The sequence below is a fragment of the Gloeophyllum trabeum genome (genome assembly GCF_000344685.1).
Source record: "Gloeophyllum trabeum ATCC 11539 unplaced genomic scaffold GLOTRscaffold_00016, whole genome shotgun sequence".
NCBI classification, from domain to species: domain Eukaryota; kingdom Fungi; phylum Basidiomycota; class Agaricomycetes; order Gloeophyllales; family Gloeophyllaceae; genus Gloeophyllum; species Gloeophyllum trabeum.
Window position 1 is genome coordinate 275144 of NW_006920425.1, and position 14241 is coordinate 289384.

The 14241-nt window shown below is 52.1% G+C and overlaps 5 protein-coding genes across 5 annotated transcripts; 3 read left to right on the forward strand and 2 right to left on the reverse strand.

Moving 5' to 3' along the window:
- Positions 1 to 3054: 3054 nt before the first annotated feature.
- Positions 3055 to 5236, reverse strand: GLOTRDRAFT_141077 (uncharacterized protein; the record flags this gene model as incomplete). Its single annotated transcript, XM_007872060.1, has 5 exons — positions 3055 to 3769; positions 3823 to 3987; positions 4043 to 4155; positions 4245 to 4856; positions 5177 to 5236. The coding sequence occupies 5 exons, from the start codon at positions 5234 to 5236 to the stop codon at positions 3388 to 3390; spliced, it is 1332 nt and encodes a 443-aa protein (XP_007870251.1). The 3' UTR covers positions 3055 to 3387.
- Positions 5237 to 10386: 5150 nt separating this feature from the next.
- Positions 10387 to 10710, forward strand: GLOTRDRAFT_4877 (uncharacterized protein; the record flags this gene model as incomplete). The annotated part of the gene is made up of 1 exon (XM_007871939.1): positions 10387 to 10710. A coding segment is annotated over one exon (324 nt), but the record flags the coding sequence as incomplete, so codon positions are not given.
- A 309-nt stretch (positions 10711 to 11019) lies between these two features.
- On the reverse strand, positions 11020 to 11325 carry GLOTRDRAFT_49320 (uncharacterized protein; the record flags this gene model as incomplete). Its single annotated transcript, XM_007871999.1, has 1 exon — positions 11020 to 11325. The coding sequence occupies one exon, from the start codon at positions 11323 to 11325 to the stop codon at positions 11020 to 11022; it is 306 nt and encodes a 101-aa protein (XP_007870190.1).
- A 676-nt stretch (positions 11326 to 12001) lies between these two features.
- GLOTRDRAFT_81410 (FMN-linked oxidoreductase) lies at positions 12002 to 13297 on the forward strand (the record flags this gene model as incomplete). Its single annotated transcript, XM_007872061.1, has 4 exons — positions 12002 to 12298; positions 12354 to 12792; positions 12842 to 13119; positions 13181 to 13297. Exons 1-4 carry the CDS (start codon positions 12020 to 12022, stop codon positions 13295 to 13297), a joined length of 1113 nt encoding a protein of 370 aa, XP_007870252.1. The 5' UTR covers positions 12002 to 12019.
- GLOTRDRAFT_112480 (uncharacterized protein) lies at positions 13034 to 13662 on the forward strand. The gene is made up of 2 exons (XM_007872062.1): positions 13034 to 13142; positions 13196 to 13662. The coding sequence occupies exon 2, from the start codon at positions 13419 to 13421 to the stop codon at positions 13632 to 13634; it is 216 nt and encodes a 71-aa protein (XP_007870253.1). The 5' UTR covers positions 13034 to 13142; positions 13196 to 13418; the 3' UTR covers positions 13635 to 13662.
- Positions 13663 to 14241: the final 579 nt, after the last annotated feature.

The window sequence follows — 14241 nt, forward strand, 5'->3', positions numbered from 1 at the left end:
TGAACCTAAGGGTCGGGTCGATGTAGGTTTGGGTCAGGAGGGTCGGTTCAGAGGTCGACCTCAGTTCAGAGGGTCGTGAACCGAACTTCGGCAACTTTACTCATACCTCCTCAGGAGGAACAGGGAGAGGGACTAGAGACCAAGTAGAGACTTCTAGAGTCAACTAATAGACCATAGACCAGGCTCTGACTTCTTCAGAAGCGAATGGAGGAGTAGTTGTGTGGCTGGTGGGTAGTATGGGGAGTGGGTAAACTCCTATGTTTGATGGAGCGGTCCAAAAGGCTAGATATTGAGTCTGTTGAGTATAGGGAGTGTGGTCCGACACTTGGTAAAGGCATGAGGAACTGGCAACTATGGTCCATGGCCAACAAATGATGGATGAGTCAAGTAATGAATGGACCATATGAACCCAGTAATGAAGGGTGATAGCTTGTAATGGGGATAAAGAGTGATGGATAGTGAGGGGTAGGGACCTGCTATACGGACAGTAGAGGTGAAGGCAGAGCTGCTTCCGCAAACAGAACCTAGTGGGGCATATCAGCGCACTTCAAAACTATGTTGCACATAGGTAGATTGGACCATATAGAGTACAGTAGTAGTCCTATACACATCTGCAAGGTCCCCAAATAATAAATATAACTATTGGAGCCCATCCAACCAGGGTGGTTCCATACTTTTGTGAGTCACTGTACAATGTACCAGAACATACCAGAACCCTCTGGAATATTCTGGTATATCTCATTATTGTACAATGGCATGGAGCTCATGTGGGTCAGTGACATCATAGGTGGAGCTCAGTAGGATTATAGATATTCCACATAGCTTAGTCAGCCTATGGGCCACTGTGTATATAAACCCTGCAGCTCTGCTGCCTAATGACAAGGGTTGTTCATATGAGCTTTACCAGTAGCTACAGCATCCAACCAATACAGGTGAGTTGTGTTGGGTGCACTGTGCGTGCTGCTGCCTCCATAACTCTTCATCATTGAAAACAGCCTGGTTTATCTAATCCAAGGTTGCCGCAAGAGCACCTCCTGACCAATGAGAAGTGATTATGCAAGCGGGACCCCATGACTGTCGATCAGAGGCAGTCGAGGTAGTCGTGTTCATGGAATTCTCCAGGCGATGCCCCTTGGGGTGCGTCTCTGTGCATCTTCCACTACCAATGAGTGGCAATGCCTGTAACAATGCACTACTGACAAGTGCCTTACACACCATGGCAGAGTGTCTGACACACCACGGATGAGTGCACCTCCAACAAGTACCATGTACACCATGAACAAGTGCTTTCTACACCATGGACAAGTGCTTTCTACACCATGGACAAGTGCATTATACAATACAAACCAGTGCTTTGTGCATCATGGACGCGAACACTGCACACCACGAACAGGTGTTTTCTATACAATGGTCAAAGTCCTTGTACACTAAGGACGAGGATGTTACATGCCACGGAGAAGTGCTTTCTACACCGTGGGCAAGTGCCTTTTACACTGCGGACTACACCACAGACAAGTGCCTTGTACACGGGGGATGAGTGCTTTTTACACCAAGGGCAAGTGCCTTATGCACTACCGATGAGTGCTTCCTACACTGTATAACCCACTCACCGGAATATAGACTGGAGTCTCAAACGTCGCGCTACCAGATAGCATGATTGATGTGGACCAATTCCAACCACCCTCCCCGATGACCAGCTTGTCTAGAATGAGTGTGCGTGCGTCAGAAGAAGACGGGCTACAACTCGAAGTTGCGGAATTCGGAAGGCAAAAGATAAATTGCCACGGTGGCGTCCTCACCGTTGGTCGGTCGTTGTTATAATAACCTCCAGCTGTAGCCTCTCACTGGCAGTGTGCATCCAGTCACCCTCATTCCCATCTCCTCGCAGAATGCAGGTCTATGCTACGCACGCTCGGCCCGCCGGTTAGGGACCCCTTTGCAACCCGAACTCTTCGGCACTGGCTCAAACTTGAAGCTAACTTTGTATCTCGACTTCTCCGTCCCTAGTTGGTTCCTATGGACTCCACGTCTAAGTTGAAACGCCTGCTTCCCTTCCAGATGTCAAAGTTCAACGTCGTATCCTCTCTATCGCGGGCATGTAGAGCAGCCGGCTTGCATAGCTTCAGTGTTCACGTCAGATACGGACAAAAACTTCAGGACATGTTCCTCAGCGGGCTCTTCCTCTACCTCATTTTTAACTGAAGCTTTGTTTCATCGGCTGAATCATGTATTTCCCATCAAGGGTGCCGGTATCGTGCCCAAGGCCGAGCATTCTACGAATACCCCGTAATTGAGAATATACGTCGCATTCCCTTTCGACCTTGCGTCTAGCATAACCTCTCGTCTGGAACTCGAGGACGGCCTGGAGTCACGCGTTCGCGTGAGACGCCTCGGTGCTAAAATACCAGCTCTCTCTGGAACATAGTTGGTATCAGTACATCGGCGTAGAGTCCGATTATGCACGTATTATGCACGCAGCACGCATCCTGCGAATTCGCCATTTCATTTCCAGATGACCGCTACGCAGAACGCATCAGTCCGGGACTTGAAGTTATGATAGAACCCCTGCCTCGAGCGTTCCTTTAATACTAAGCCCGCTTCCCATTGCCATATCACGCACCCAAACCAAAGCGCGAGAAGTCAGAAGCTCGGGCTCGTGTGTATCGCTCACTCTCCAATCTGGCCGTCCCTTTGTACAATCCGCTCACAAGGGTACGTCCTCTTCCCCATCGTCCCTCGTGTATATGAGACCATCAGAATGCTGTACGAGAATGTTCGCACATTCCCATTGCGCTCGGAGGACCCAGGGCCGCTCAGGGTGGGTAACCGATCCCGGCCCTTCTGATGTCCGTCATGCCCTGTCAGCGTCATCTCTCGTACACATCGCATACCCCGAATTCGAAAACTCCTCTCTTCCGCCTTGGACCCACACAAGAAGCTTCACCACACGTTATCATTACATGATTACTGTACATCAATTACTATCGTATGGTACACAGTCCGTTGAGCCTGGAATGGTAGTATTCATTCCAATTGTTACGCAGGGGAGGAAGTGGCCGTAATTACAAGAACATATACAAGAAAGACAAGAATAAATCATTACAAGAACATACGAAAATCCAAGACCGTGCTCATGACAGGATGAACGAGCAATCAAGTAGAAACAAAAGGGCGAGCGAACGACTATGCGGTTATGCCTCCCATCCAAGCAACCCAAGATCCCAAGACAAGCCAAAGGGTATCGAGTTACCGGGGGATATGTATGTACGCGGTTGGGCGACCGCCCGTCAGTTGGGGACGAGCAGCACGCCCAGATATGTACACCAAGACAATCCGAACCCAGCGGCTGTCCCGAGTCGAGTGTTGGTCCGCCGTTCTTCCATGGTCTCACCGCGTGCCCCTCCGCCCGCCGGCGCTCACCGTGCTCGACGACGCACGGTACCCCGCCTCCCTAGCGTACCCCGACGAACTCGAAGACGCCGGGTAGGCTTGGTAGTACCCCTGGTGCCCGCCAGACGAGGTGTAGTAGTAGGCCGCAGCATACTGCGCCGACGCCGACTCGGGCGGCGGCGGCGGCGGGCACCGCCCTTTTCCCGAGCTCGGGGCGGCGGGAGGATGCCCGTACGCGCTGCGGTTGTGGCTGTAGTTGTAGCTCGACGGCGCGAGCGAACCCATGCTCTGCGTTGGCTTGATCTGCTGCCCGGAGGACGAGGACGCGGGCGGGGACGGCGAGGTCGAGTACGTATTCGCCCTCGCGCGCACGGTGGGTCTGTAAGTGAAGGTGAGATGAAGGTATGATTCTGTGAAAGGGAGCGCACGCACGTCCCGCGCCGGATGCACGTCCAGAGTCGCTCATGCTTGCGCGCTTCCTTCAGAAAAAGCCCGTTGCCCGTGCCGAAGATGACGCCGGAGGGCGTTTCGTCTGTGATCAGCTCGATGTTTCGCAGGGCAGGGTTCGTGGAGAGGGTGATGAAGCATGCGTTGAGCCTGTGTTATGGTATGAGTGATCGAGATCGCAGAGATTAATATGATCGAAACGTACACCGTGGGCATCACCGCGCGCACGGTGTGCAGTCTCGGAGCGCGAGAGAGAGACGAGACAAGCAAGTCCGTGCTGGGCGTCGACGAGAGGCGGAACGCGAATGTGAGAACTTCCTAGAATCGAGTGGGAAGACGCACAAATGCCGCAGCGAAAGTAACGGTTCTCAGATCCGGCGTGCATGGAGTGCGAGACATGTACTCACGAGGTTTCTCCAGAACTTGACGGCATCAGCTAAGGCTTCCAGCAGCAGCCTCGGTCTGTCGTGCGTGAGATAGGTGCTGGCAGGCTTCCTGAGCGTCAGCGATCTGATCCTATCGAGGCGCGCGAGCGCCTTGCTGAAGCGCCGGATATGTGCTTCATCAGCCTCAGCGTTCCCGACGCCACCATCGACTAAGGATATGTCCAACTCTTCAATGCCCCTGCATAGGGCGAGGATGTGGTAGGAAACATCGTGAACGTCGGCGCTCTGCACGACGAGTTTGCGCGCGAAGCTGCCGAGCAAGGGGTTCGCGGTGAGGGTGTGGCAGAGGCGGTGGGTCTGGCGCGGGGAGCGGAGCGTGAGCGTGTGGTAAATAAGGGGGGTCGCGATGCGCAGGAAGCGTTTGCAAACGAGGAGGGGGGCGGTGCGGTGGGCTCCGGAGGGGCCGGACACGTAGGACGAGGAGGCCGGCTCCGGGGTGTCGATGCAGAGGGCAAGGATACGTTCGAGGAGCTCTTCGGGGATGGTGGACAGCGTGTTCTGGCGCGGGGCACTGCGGGACCTGGAGGACCGGAGCATGGCGGACGGCGGGCTGGAGTCTGGGAGGCTGGGAGGCTGGAGGGAGATAATAAATTAGACGGAGTTGCTGCGGCTGACAGTGGGCAAAGGAAAGGACAACAGTCTGGGACGGGGGCGGACGCGACTGCAGATCGTCAGCGCAGACCGGCCATAAATTTATAAGAGATGCATGTCAGAGCCAGCGTCTTCCAGGGCACATCTGGTCCCCAGAAGCTCCCGAGACTTCCTTTTCCGGCACAAACGACTAGACTATCTCCGATGCCCCCGATTCATCAATGACGCCGTGCGGGATTATACTTGCCTTTTAGGGGGCGTTCTTCTGCCTGAACTTTCGTTGATGGGCGTTGGCGTTATACGTGGCGTCGTGAAAACTCGTCAGTGGGCGCAGCCGCCAGACCATCGTCCCAACTGCCCATCTTTATAGGTCGCCTCGGGCACCCGCGGCAACGAGCATGCCCTCCCCACGCAGCGTTGAACACAAAGAGAGCGCTGGACAATTGCATGGGCACTGCGGCCTCCAAGACAAATAGCGGACAGCCCGCGCCCTCCTCGGCGCACTGCAATTGCCCGAACAGCTTGTGCCTCAGCCCGGATTGGGTGGCCCACCAGACATTATTTACGTAGCGCTTCTGCGATCGTGATCTAGCCTGCTTCCGTTAGAGTTACCCGCCGCGGCGGGTGTCGCGCCATTCTATCTTGGGGCTGCCATCCGCTGCGCGCAGGGTGCCGTCAGCCACCAGCTAGTTCCAGTACAAAGTAATCTTTCATCATCCTGCATCGTGGATATCATGAATGTAGCGCTCACGCGGGCCCGAAGCTTCGAGTTGGAGAAACAAGGTCATCCCCAGGCTTCTTCATCTCCCAAGCTCCCGCATTTGGGCGTCCGTTTGTTGTCACCTAAAAGTAAACTCTCCAGCCGTCTCCATCATGTGTCCCTTGTTGCTCTCGTCTTTCTATTGCAGAGATGACCGATTCAGCGAGCAGTGACGGTAATCCATCATCGTCAAGGGTTCAATGTTCATTGCAAGCCTAGACTTGAGCCGTGTTATTTTGTCTTGTCTTACGGCGGTGCCGTCTCTTACGACACACCGCCGCCGTAATTGTGAGATTCCACAGCCACCCCGACGGCCGACGACTGTCAATTGCGATCGACCAATGCGCGGCTGTTCCCACCATCTGAATCGCGATGTTGACTGCAGAGCTTCAAGGCGCATAGCTCGAATCCACAAGCTGCCATTCTAAGACATCCACTGCGATGCGAATAGCGATCCCGCGAAGAATGGTTTGACTCGGACTGGCGGTGAATACGGTTCACCGGTGAATGGAACTGGACGCTGAATATGTATACACTGAATAGCGCTTGCTTCCTCCCGCGCTTCTAGCTCAGATTGTCTTCTCATTCATGAATCTCTAATAAACTCCATGATACACTAAGTACATACTGCTCGATGCTTAGGAGAGGTCAGTCTGAATCGAAACTAGTGTCCCAGTTCCATTGCTGTCTGACCACCCGAGGATTAGTACGAGACTTAGGTACTGAGTCCGACATCGAGGACGAATACGCGTACTGCTCCCGGCCGCCCCACTCGGGCGACGGAGGGAGAACATCGTCAAGACCAAGCCGCAGCATATGACAATCGACGCAGTGCAAGTGCGTAGGACCTGTCAGCGAGTGGGGAGGACCAGACAGAATAAGGTTCCGATCGCATCACTCATTCCCTGAGAAGAGGCGTTTGACTGTAAACATCTATCTCATACTCTGGATCTTGCATTGCCGTGGCTGCCACGGAGTATAGAGGCATCTGCAGTAGAGGCATCGCTCTGAGGAGGATTCTGTGACTGTCCTACCATGATAGGTGAGTCGTGTTGATAGCGTCGGTGTTTCCTAAGGAAACGACAAAATTTGGCACAAAGAAGGAGAATAGTTAGAAGGTATTGGTACGTCCGCAGAATCCTTTGTCGCGGATGAATATTTATGGAAGTCGGTCGCGGTGCAAGACCGATTCGTTCATGGTGAGACCCGGCCAAACTGTGGTCCGGCGAACTAGTCCTAGGTATACGGGCCCTCAGGCGGAAATGTCGATATATGTGCACTCGGTGGACTTCCTTACACCGTAGCATGAATGTAAGGGTATAACACCGACCTTAGAGAAGCCCCTCTCACTAGCGGCAGTGATCCATCCCAAGAGCCACAACTCTGGATGATGCACGAGTAGGCAGAACAAGGCCCGGATACCATGTTATCTGGAACGAAGCATGCGCGACGCATAAACCATGATATGTACTTTAAAGGGCGTGAGCTCAGTAACTATCCGTATCAAGTTTCAACATACATCTGACGTGTGCCTTCGGAGCTGACATCAGTGATCTACAGGTGCTGGTATCTCTACCCTCATCATCACTCCAATAAAGCTAGCTTGCCGATATACGCCTATTTCCATCATAGCGGGCGTATATCGACATGTTGCACCAGTACACGTAGCCTTGTTTTGTCGGACACTGCAAACACTATAGCATCCGGTACATCCACTTTCCCCACTTCCTACTTCCATAATACCGATTACCGGATGACCACCGACTCCTCTGCACAAATCACAAGCAGATCTCCGACTAAGACGGTTGATTCATTGCTAGGGGTACTTACTATCGTTCTGGATATAGTAGAGGCAAACCGAACAACACCCGAGGTACCGTGCTTGGGCGTTACCTCGGAAGCAAGTTGGTAATGAATCATCGGATACTAGGAGATCTTGAGAAATCACTTCAGAATCAGGTTTCTTCCTTCAGTGAGTAGCATCGAACGGAAATGCAGTGCTCTTACTATTGTGCTTTTCTACGAAATCAAATGACCGACTACTCTTCCTGGCTGCAGGCTCCTCATGTAGGTACGTCCGTGGAATATGTTCGTGTCATACTGTTCTCACATATGCATCGTGGAGCTGTCATGGAGCGCTCTGTCAGGGAATGTTTCTGGCCACCAAGGTACCTTCGATCCAAACCCAGGTCTCCTGCCAGCCAAGCCCGTCTCACCTCTTCTCAAGGTTAGGAGTTATGCTCTCCCCGAAGCGAAGTACTTGTACTATCCGCGCAACCCGCTCGGTCTTTTGGCAGACCGACATATCTGCATCTGCCCACTAGCCTGCAAGATCATGTGGCGGAGATGGACTCCTGGACTGATGGCGCTAGTGTAGGTTTATGTATGGAACAGAAATACTTGTTGGGTGCACCCCGTAGAGGGAGGACATTTGTGGGTGCACATGCTGGCTAGTTTGGACTGTGCTGAAAGTCGTAGCCGGCCTTGGGTCTGCTCCCAGCGTACTAGCGCGTGCAAACCCTGTTTGACTGACGCCGGAAAATCTTACCCTTTCCTGTCGGTGATTACGCTCTCACTGCTTTGCACAGCGTGCACGACGATTATATCCAGCATGCCATTTGGGCTGCGGTTCTTCTTACCCCGGTATCCCGTAGGTGCCCGTACTAATAGGCGCCCATCCTGTGACCTACGATACGATGATCGAAATCTTCCATATCCATCACACGTCAAGGCTTGAAAGGTATCTCTGCAACAGGTGTCTGTCCTTACAAATGAACTATAGACTTCGAAACGCGGTGGTTTTCGGTTGTTCCACATCCTCATGGTCATGCAGAAGCTCATACGCCTGGGACCCACTTAGGGCTGTGTCTTCGAATTCTAGGCAACATACATGCGCGTTGGCGGATTTGGGCTGCCCACGATGCCTACACGGCGCCTCGCTTTGTCTTGTCACCTCTTGACTGGTGGCAGCAACACACCTGCCTGGAGCGTTGGCGGATCTTGACTGAGATTTGGAGTGACAGATAAGGGAGCTCACCCTCCTCGTCAATGGAAGCTGCCAGCTGGTTGCGCTACTGATGTCTTCGTGTGGATCCAACGGCATCACTCTGTGGGACTCAGGCTCGCGGCACGCCTCTACACACAGGACCATCTCAGCCCGTCTTTCCTTGCGCCGAACAAACTACGACTTCCCTTCGGTACTCTATTTGAAGTGGCCTTCGCCGCCCCATCCGCACACTCCCTGCTGTCTGATCACTCCGGTTGTTGTAATTTGTCGCTATAAAGCACGTGCATGATGGAGAAGGCTATAACGACAATCCAAGAATGATGTACATTAATGAGGAGATCCTCTAGGGGTCTGATCTGTGTATCATTGTTCAAGTTGTCTACCTTCGCGGCGACAATGGAAAAAATATGCGGTGGCTCCGGCTGGCGCCCTGCACGTCCTACGGGAAGTCATGCGGATAGATCTATGGGGTGCTTCAGCTCTTGCGACTCGGCGATGCTGTGGCTCTGCAGTATTATGGGTCTCATTCACTTCATCAAGCCATGATTACTGGACCTGATCGACTAGGCGCTGGCTACGTTTAGTGGCAGAGTGAGCCCAATGTCAAACAAGCTCGACGCGAGGAACGAGCGGCTTGAGCTTGTGCTAAGCCAAGCTAGGTGTGGCCGGAGAGCCCTCGCGTGCTGAGCAGGCGGCGCCACGTGAACGCCGCCTTCTCCCGTAAGTGCTCAACACGCCGCGTCAGTCCTTCGCGCTTTTTCACGCTTTCTCTCTCCCCTCATCTTCACCACCTGAGAGGAGAGAACATTTTTGACCCGCCCACCACTGCCCTGTCAGTCTAGTGTGTTAGGGTGTAGCCCGGATTTCGTCTCGTACCCGAAGTCCGCGCTGTGGACACCCCACACTCAGAGCCTGCCACACTCAGAGTCCGGACGCGGCTGCCGATTGGCTGCCACCCGCTTCTTTGTAGAATTGTGGCCGCTGTGGTGGCAAGTGTGGAGTACAGGCACGCAAATCGACGAAAGAGGCCTACTGCGAGCGTGAAGGAATCACGAAAAAGGACGCGATTCGATTTGTGGAGGCAGGAGACGAGTCTCTTTTGTATCGGTATGTCATACTTATCCGTGTAATCTGCCTTACTGAGCATCATCACTCCAGGTATACTTTGTAATGATTCGCTACTTACGAGTTACGATGATAACGAAGGTCAGAATTAACCAGTAAATCTCTTGAACCCTGTTATTCTGTATCATATACTCACTTATACTGATCTCCTATAACACCCATAAAGACGTATATGCTCGAAAGAGTTCGTTCACGACACATTCTAATTGCGAGCGAAGCGAGCAATCATTCTCTAGGGCTGAAGTCCGCGACAAACATGTACAAATTCTTCGCACTGTGGCTGAGGGACCCACAAAGGCTTCAAGTATGCAGAAAGTTGCCGCTATTCTGCCAATACTGCATAAAGGAGCCTCGTAAACACTCTCAAATTGCTGTATGTACATGTATCTTATATGCTAGTATTGAAAACTGCACGAAAATCCATGCATGTTACCATTCTACAGCCTTCCAACCGCTTTGCAACATCCTCCGAGTCGACCAATGTAACAGTCATGCTCAGATGTTTCCACTTAAAATTACCTGGAGTATGGTGTAGGTGCTCTCCTTTACATTATGTTCGATTTCGGAAGGAATTATCTGTATACTGTAACCCCTGGACAGTTCTGTGGTCGTATTCAGTCTTGGTCTCGTGCCGGTCGTACCATGGACCGACTCTATGGCACACAGAACCACGGCCGGGCTATCCTGACGGTGTTCCAGTCATCCCAGTCACTGCGATTAAATCAACATTTGAGCACGGTGGGAAAGCAATGTCCCGTACTAAATTACCCTTGCGCCTTGCGTGGGCTGTTACCGTGCACAAATCTCAGGGCACAACCCTCTCGAAAGCCAGAATTGGTCTCGGGACAAGGGAGTTTTGTTCCAGCCTCACCTTTGTAGCACTATCAAGGGTGAAAGACTCGCTAGATCTACTGCTCATCAATCAGGGGGACTTCAATCGGGTCAAGAAGCTGGGTGGCAAAAATCTGGCTGAACTTCGGGATGACTTCAAGGGTAGATACAGTGTCATGTAATTCCAGGAGGTAGTGCTACCACAATGTGCTGTGCATTATATTTGGAGTCCGCAGCCACGCCCTAGCTCTTCGAAGCGAGCAACTCGGCGCGACCGCGGATCCCTAGTAGTACAGTCGTTTGCATATGAAACCGAAAATCGGGTTTCCGTGAGCATTGTTTGTTCGAGCCAAATATACCCATATGCAGTAATGCGAGATGGCTTCTTGTGACTGTGTGACTCTGTAGACTGCAGCCCGCCCTCAGGCTGACAAACTGCATGTGCTGTGTAGTCTGTTGTAGACTTGATCTCGTAGCTCATCAAGGTAAATAGCAGGCTCTCCCTCAATAACTGATCGCACGAAGTTCATATCCTGCATGTCGAGAGTGCGCGGCCGGCCTCGAGGTCTAGCATTCGGGTTGATGACTGTGCCCGTGTAGAGTCGGAGAACTTCGAAGACTGTGCTTATGCCGCATCCCGCAAGCTCAGAAATCACTCGGAGTGTCTTGTTTTGCTCATGGCGCCAGACAATGATACGTTCACGTAGTTGTCGAGTGAGGTGAACCATGGTACCAGCCAGTCGATACTTCAAGTTCGAGACGTCGATGAATGCTATCTGACAGTCACGCAGTCACAAGAAGCCATCTCGCATTACTGCATATGGGTATATTTGGCTCGAACAAACAATGCTCACGGAAACCCGATTTTCGGTTTCATATGCAAACGACTGTAACATACTGTACCATTTCGATCTATTCGGCAGGCGGTGTGACGTGTGACTCATCTGACCGATTCGTCATTTCGGCATTTTACTATATATGGTGCGAAGTGGCGCCGCAGGCCAGCTTCTGATACCAAATATGGTAAGTCTCACGATCCCAGAGGCCCTGTGACCGGTGACAAACGCCAGATTTCGTCTTCGGCAGGTACCCCTGTGACGTGTGACTGCCGAATAGATCGAAATCATACAGTACTTTGCGGGAAATCCTGACATATCGGCAACTTCCGAAGCGGAAGCATTTCGTACATTGTACAACTCGGGCACATGCTATGCCGACTTTCTTGCTTGCTGCATGACAAAATCTAGTGATAGATGGTCTTCCATCACCAAACCTTGTCTCTATATATCAATTCTATATCCAAATTGCTATGCGATATGGGGATGAAGCGAATCCGATTCTGACATGAAAACGTGTATAAAATCACAGATACGAAGCGGGGGTATATAGTTTTGATTGCCCCCTGTCCATCCAGACACTGCGATGATTAGTGGATCAACAAGGACGCCGCCGAAACTGTTCCAACCCGTCCAAGTAGGGAATCTGACGCTCAAGCACCACATCGTCCTCGCACCTTTGACGCGATTCCGAGCCGATGATACACACGTCCATGGAAAGCTGGCGGTGGAATATTACGCCCAGCGTGCCAGCATGCCCGGTACGCTCTTGATTACTGAAGGGACATTCATCGCTGCAAAAGCTGGAGGTATGCCTAACGTTCCTGGCATCTGGAATGATGAACAGATCGCTGCATGGAAAGAGGTGAGCAACCGCTGTGTGCAAGAGATGGCTGGAGTTAAGCGTATCACCTCCGTAGGTTGTCCATGCTGTCCATGCGCGAGGTTGCTACATTTACCTGCAACTATGGGCCCTCGGCCGCCGTGCCAAACCTCAAGTGCTTGCGAAAGAAGGCATCCACGATTCCTACGTCTCCTCTTCCTCTATCCCCGAACCGGGCGCGACAGCTTCACCACGTTCCCTTACCATCTCCGAGATCAAAGAGTACGTCCAGCTATACGCGACCGCGGCCTTCAATGCCGTGCACAAAGCGGGCTTTGACGGCGTCGAGATCCACGGCGCAGGCGGGTACCTCCCCGATCAGTTCCTGCAGGACGTATGCAATCAGCGCGAGGACGAGTACGGCGGTTCGCTGGAGAACAGGTGCCGCTTTTCACTGGAGGTGGTAAAGGCGGTTGCGGACGCGGTGGGCGAGGCAAAGACGGGGTTCCGGATCAGCCCGTGGGGGCGCTTTGGAGGTGTGTGCCATATCAGTATGCTACAGGCGATGGTATTTATACCCGGTAGGTATGCGAGAGAAAGATCCGAAGGCGACATTCAGCTATTTCCTGCGACGGCTTCGAGATCTCCACCCGAGCCTGGCGTACCTGCACATGATCGAGCCGCGCACGGACGGGCCTATGACGGTGAAAGACATGCCCGAAGGCGACTCGAACGACTTTGTACGCGAAATATGGGCGCCGCGGCCGATCGTCAGCGCGGGAGGGTATACGAAGGAGTCGGCGCTGGAGGCTGCTGAGAAGTACGGATACCTCGTTGCATTTGGGAGGTATTTCATCGCTAATGTGAGTTTTGCGGATGTGCGTGCGTGAGTGACGTGGGGAACTTATGTGGGATTGTGTGAAGCCTGATCTCCCGCAGCGCATACTGCAGGATATTCCGTGGACGCGGTATGATCGAAAGACGTTCTATATCCCGAAAACGCCTCGGGGGTATATTGACTATCCTTTCGCGAAACTGTGACAGTTTCCGGATATTCGACGTATGATGCGTCCCGAACGGCTCCTTGCTATGATGCTGGGCACCCGTCCTTTGGGTCCTATGGTGGCTTTGTGCGCGTCATCCGAATGTGGACCAGGGTGTCATGTCGCTGGAATACCCCGCTAATAGATCACGATGGAAACTTCTCATCTACGCGTTGCTTCAAATTTGGAGGAAGAGATGGTTTCCGCAAGCGGTGTTTATCAACATTGTAGATGTGCAGCTTGCATGCGTTTTGTATCTAGTTCTTTCTTCCCCTGCCGCCAGCTCCCTTACAGAATCGCAGCTGGGGTTTATGTATGGCAGTCATCGTACTTGACGAAGACAGCACGATTTGTCCGCATTCATTAACTTGTGAAGCGCCGTCTGGCGCCGGCAACTTACCCCTCCTTTGTTCAAGAAATTGACCTTGAGAACTTGCACTAAGGTCAAGATGTTGCGGCTGCTACAGGGCGTTGACAAATCATCGTAAGGGCATTCTTGGATAGGGGGTCAGTATCTCTTAGACAACTTAGGATACAGCAGCACAGGACATTCTACCTGGCCCTAGATGGAGCTTGACTGAAAGAGAACTGGGAAAACTTGGGTCCCCTATATTACTAACAATATCCCTTGCATTATGTTACATGGTAGAAATACTCTTTAATGGTGCATGTCTGTTGCTTGGACATCTGGCGCCCATCTCACATCATAGTTTTATCTTACAGTCTGTTGGGGCTCATGATCATAAGCCATGAAATGATATGGATTTTCTGAATTCTATGTATTTGTAAATTGTCCATCACAGACTTGAGTATGGCATGGAGACCCAGAAAACTAGAATGATTGAATACCCATGTTAGATGGAGTGCACATACACTCAAATCCTTCTCAAGCTATGACATACAACACTCAAAAATTTTGAGGTACAAGGATCTATGTTTAAT

What these genes read in the sequence shown, in the direction of transcription:
- GLOTRDRAFT_112480 (XM_007872062.1), top strand. Translation starts at nt 13,419, where the DNA reads ATGTCGCTGGAATACCCCGCTAATAGATCACGATGGAAACTTCTCATC.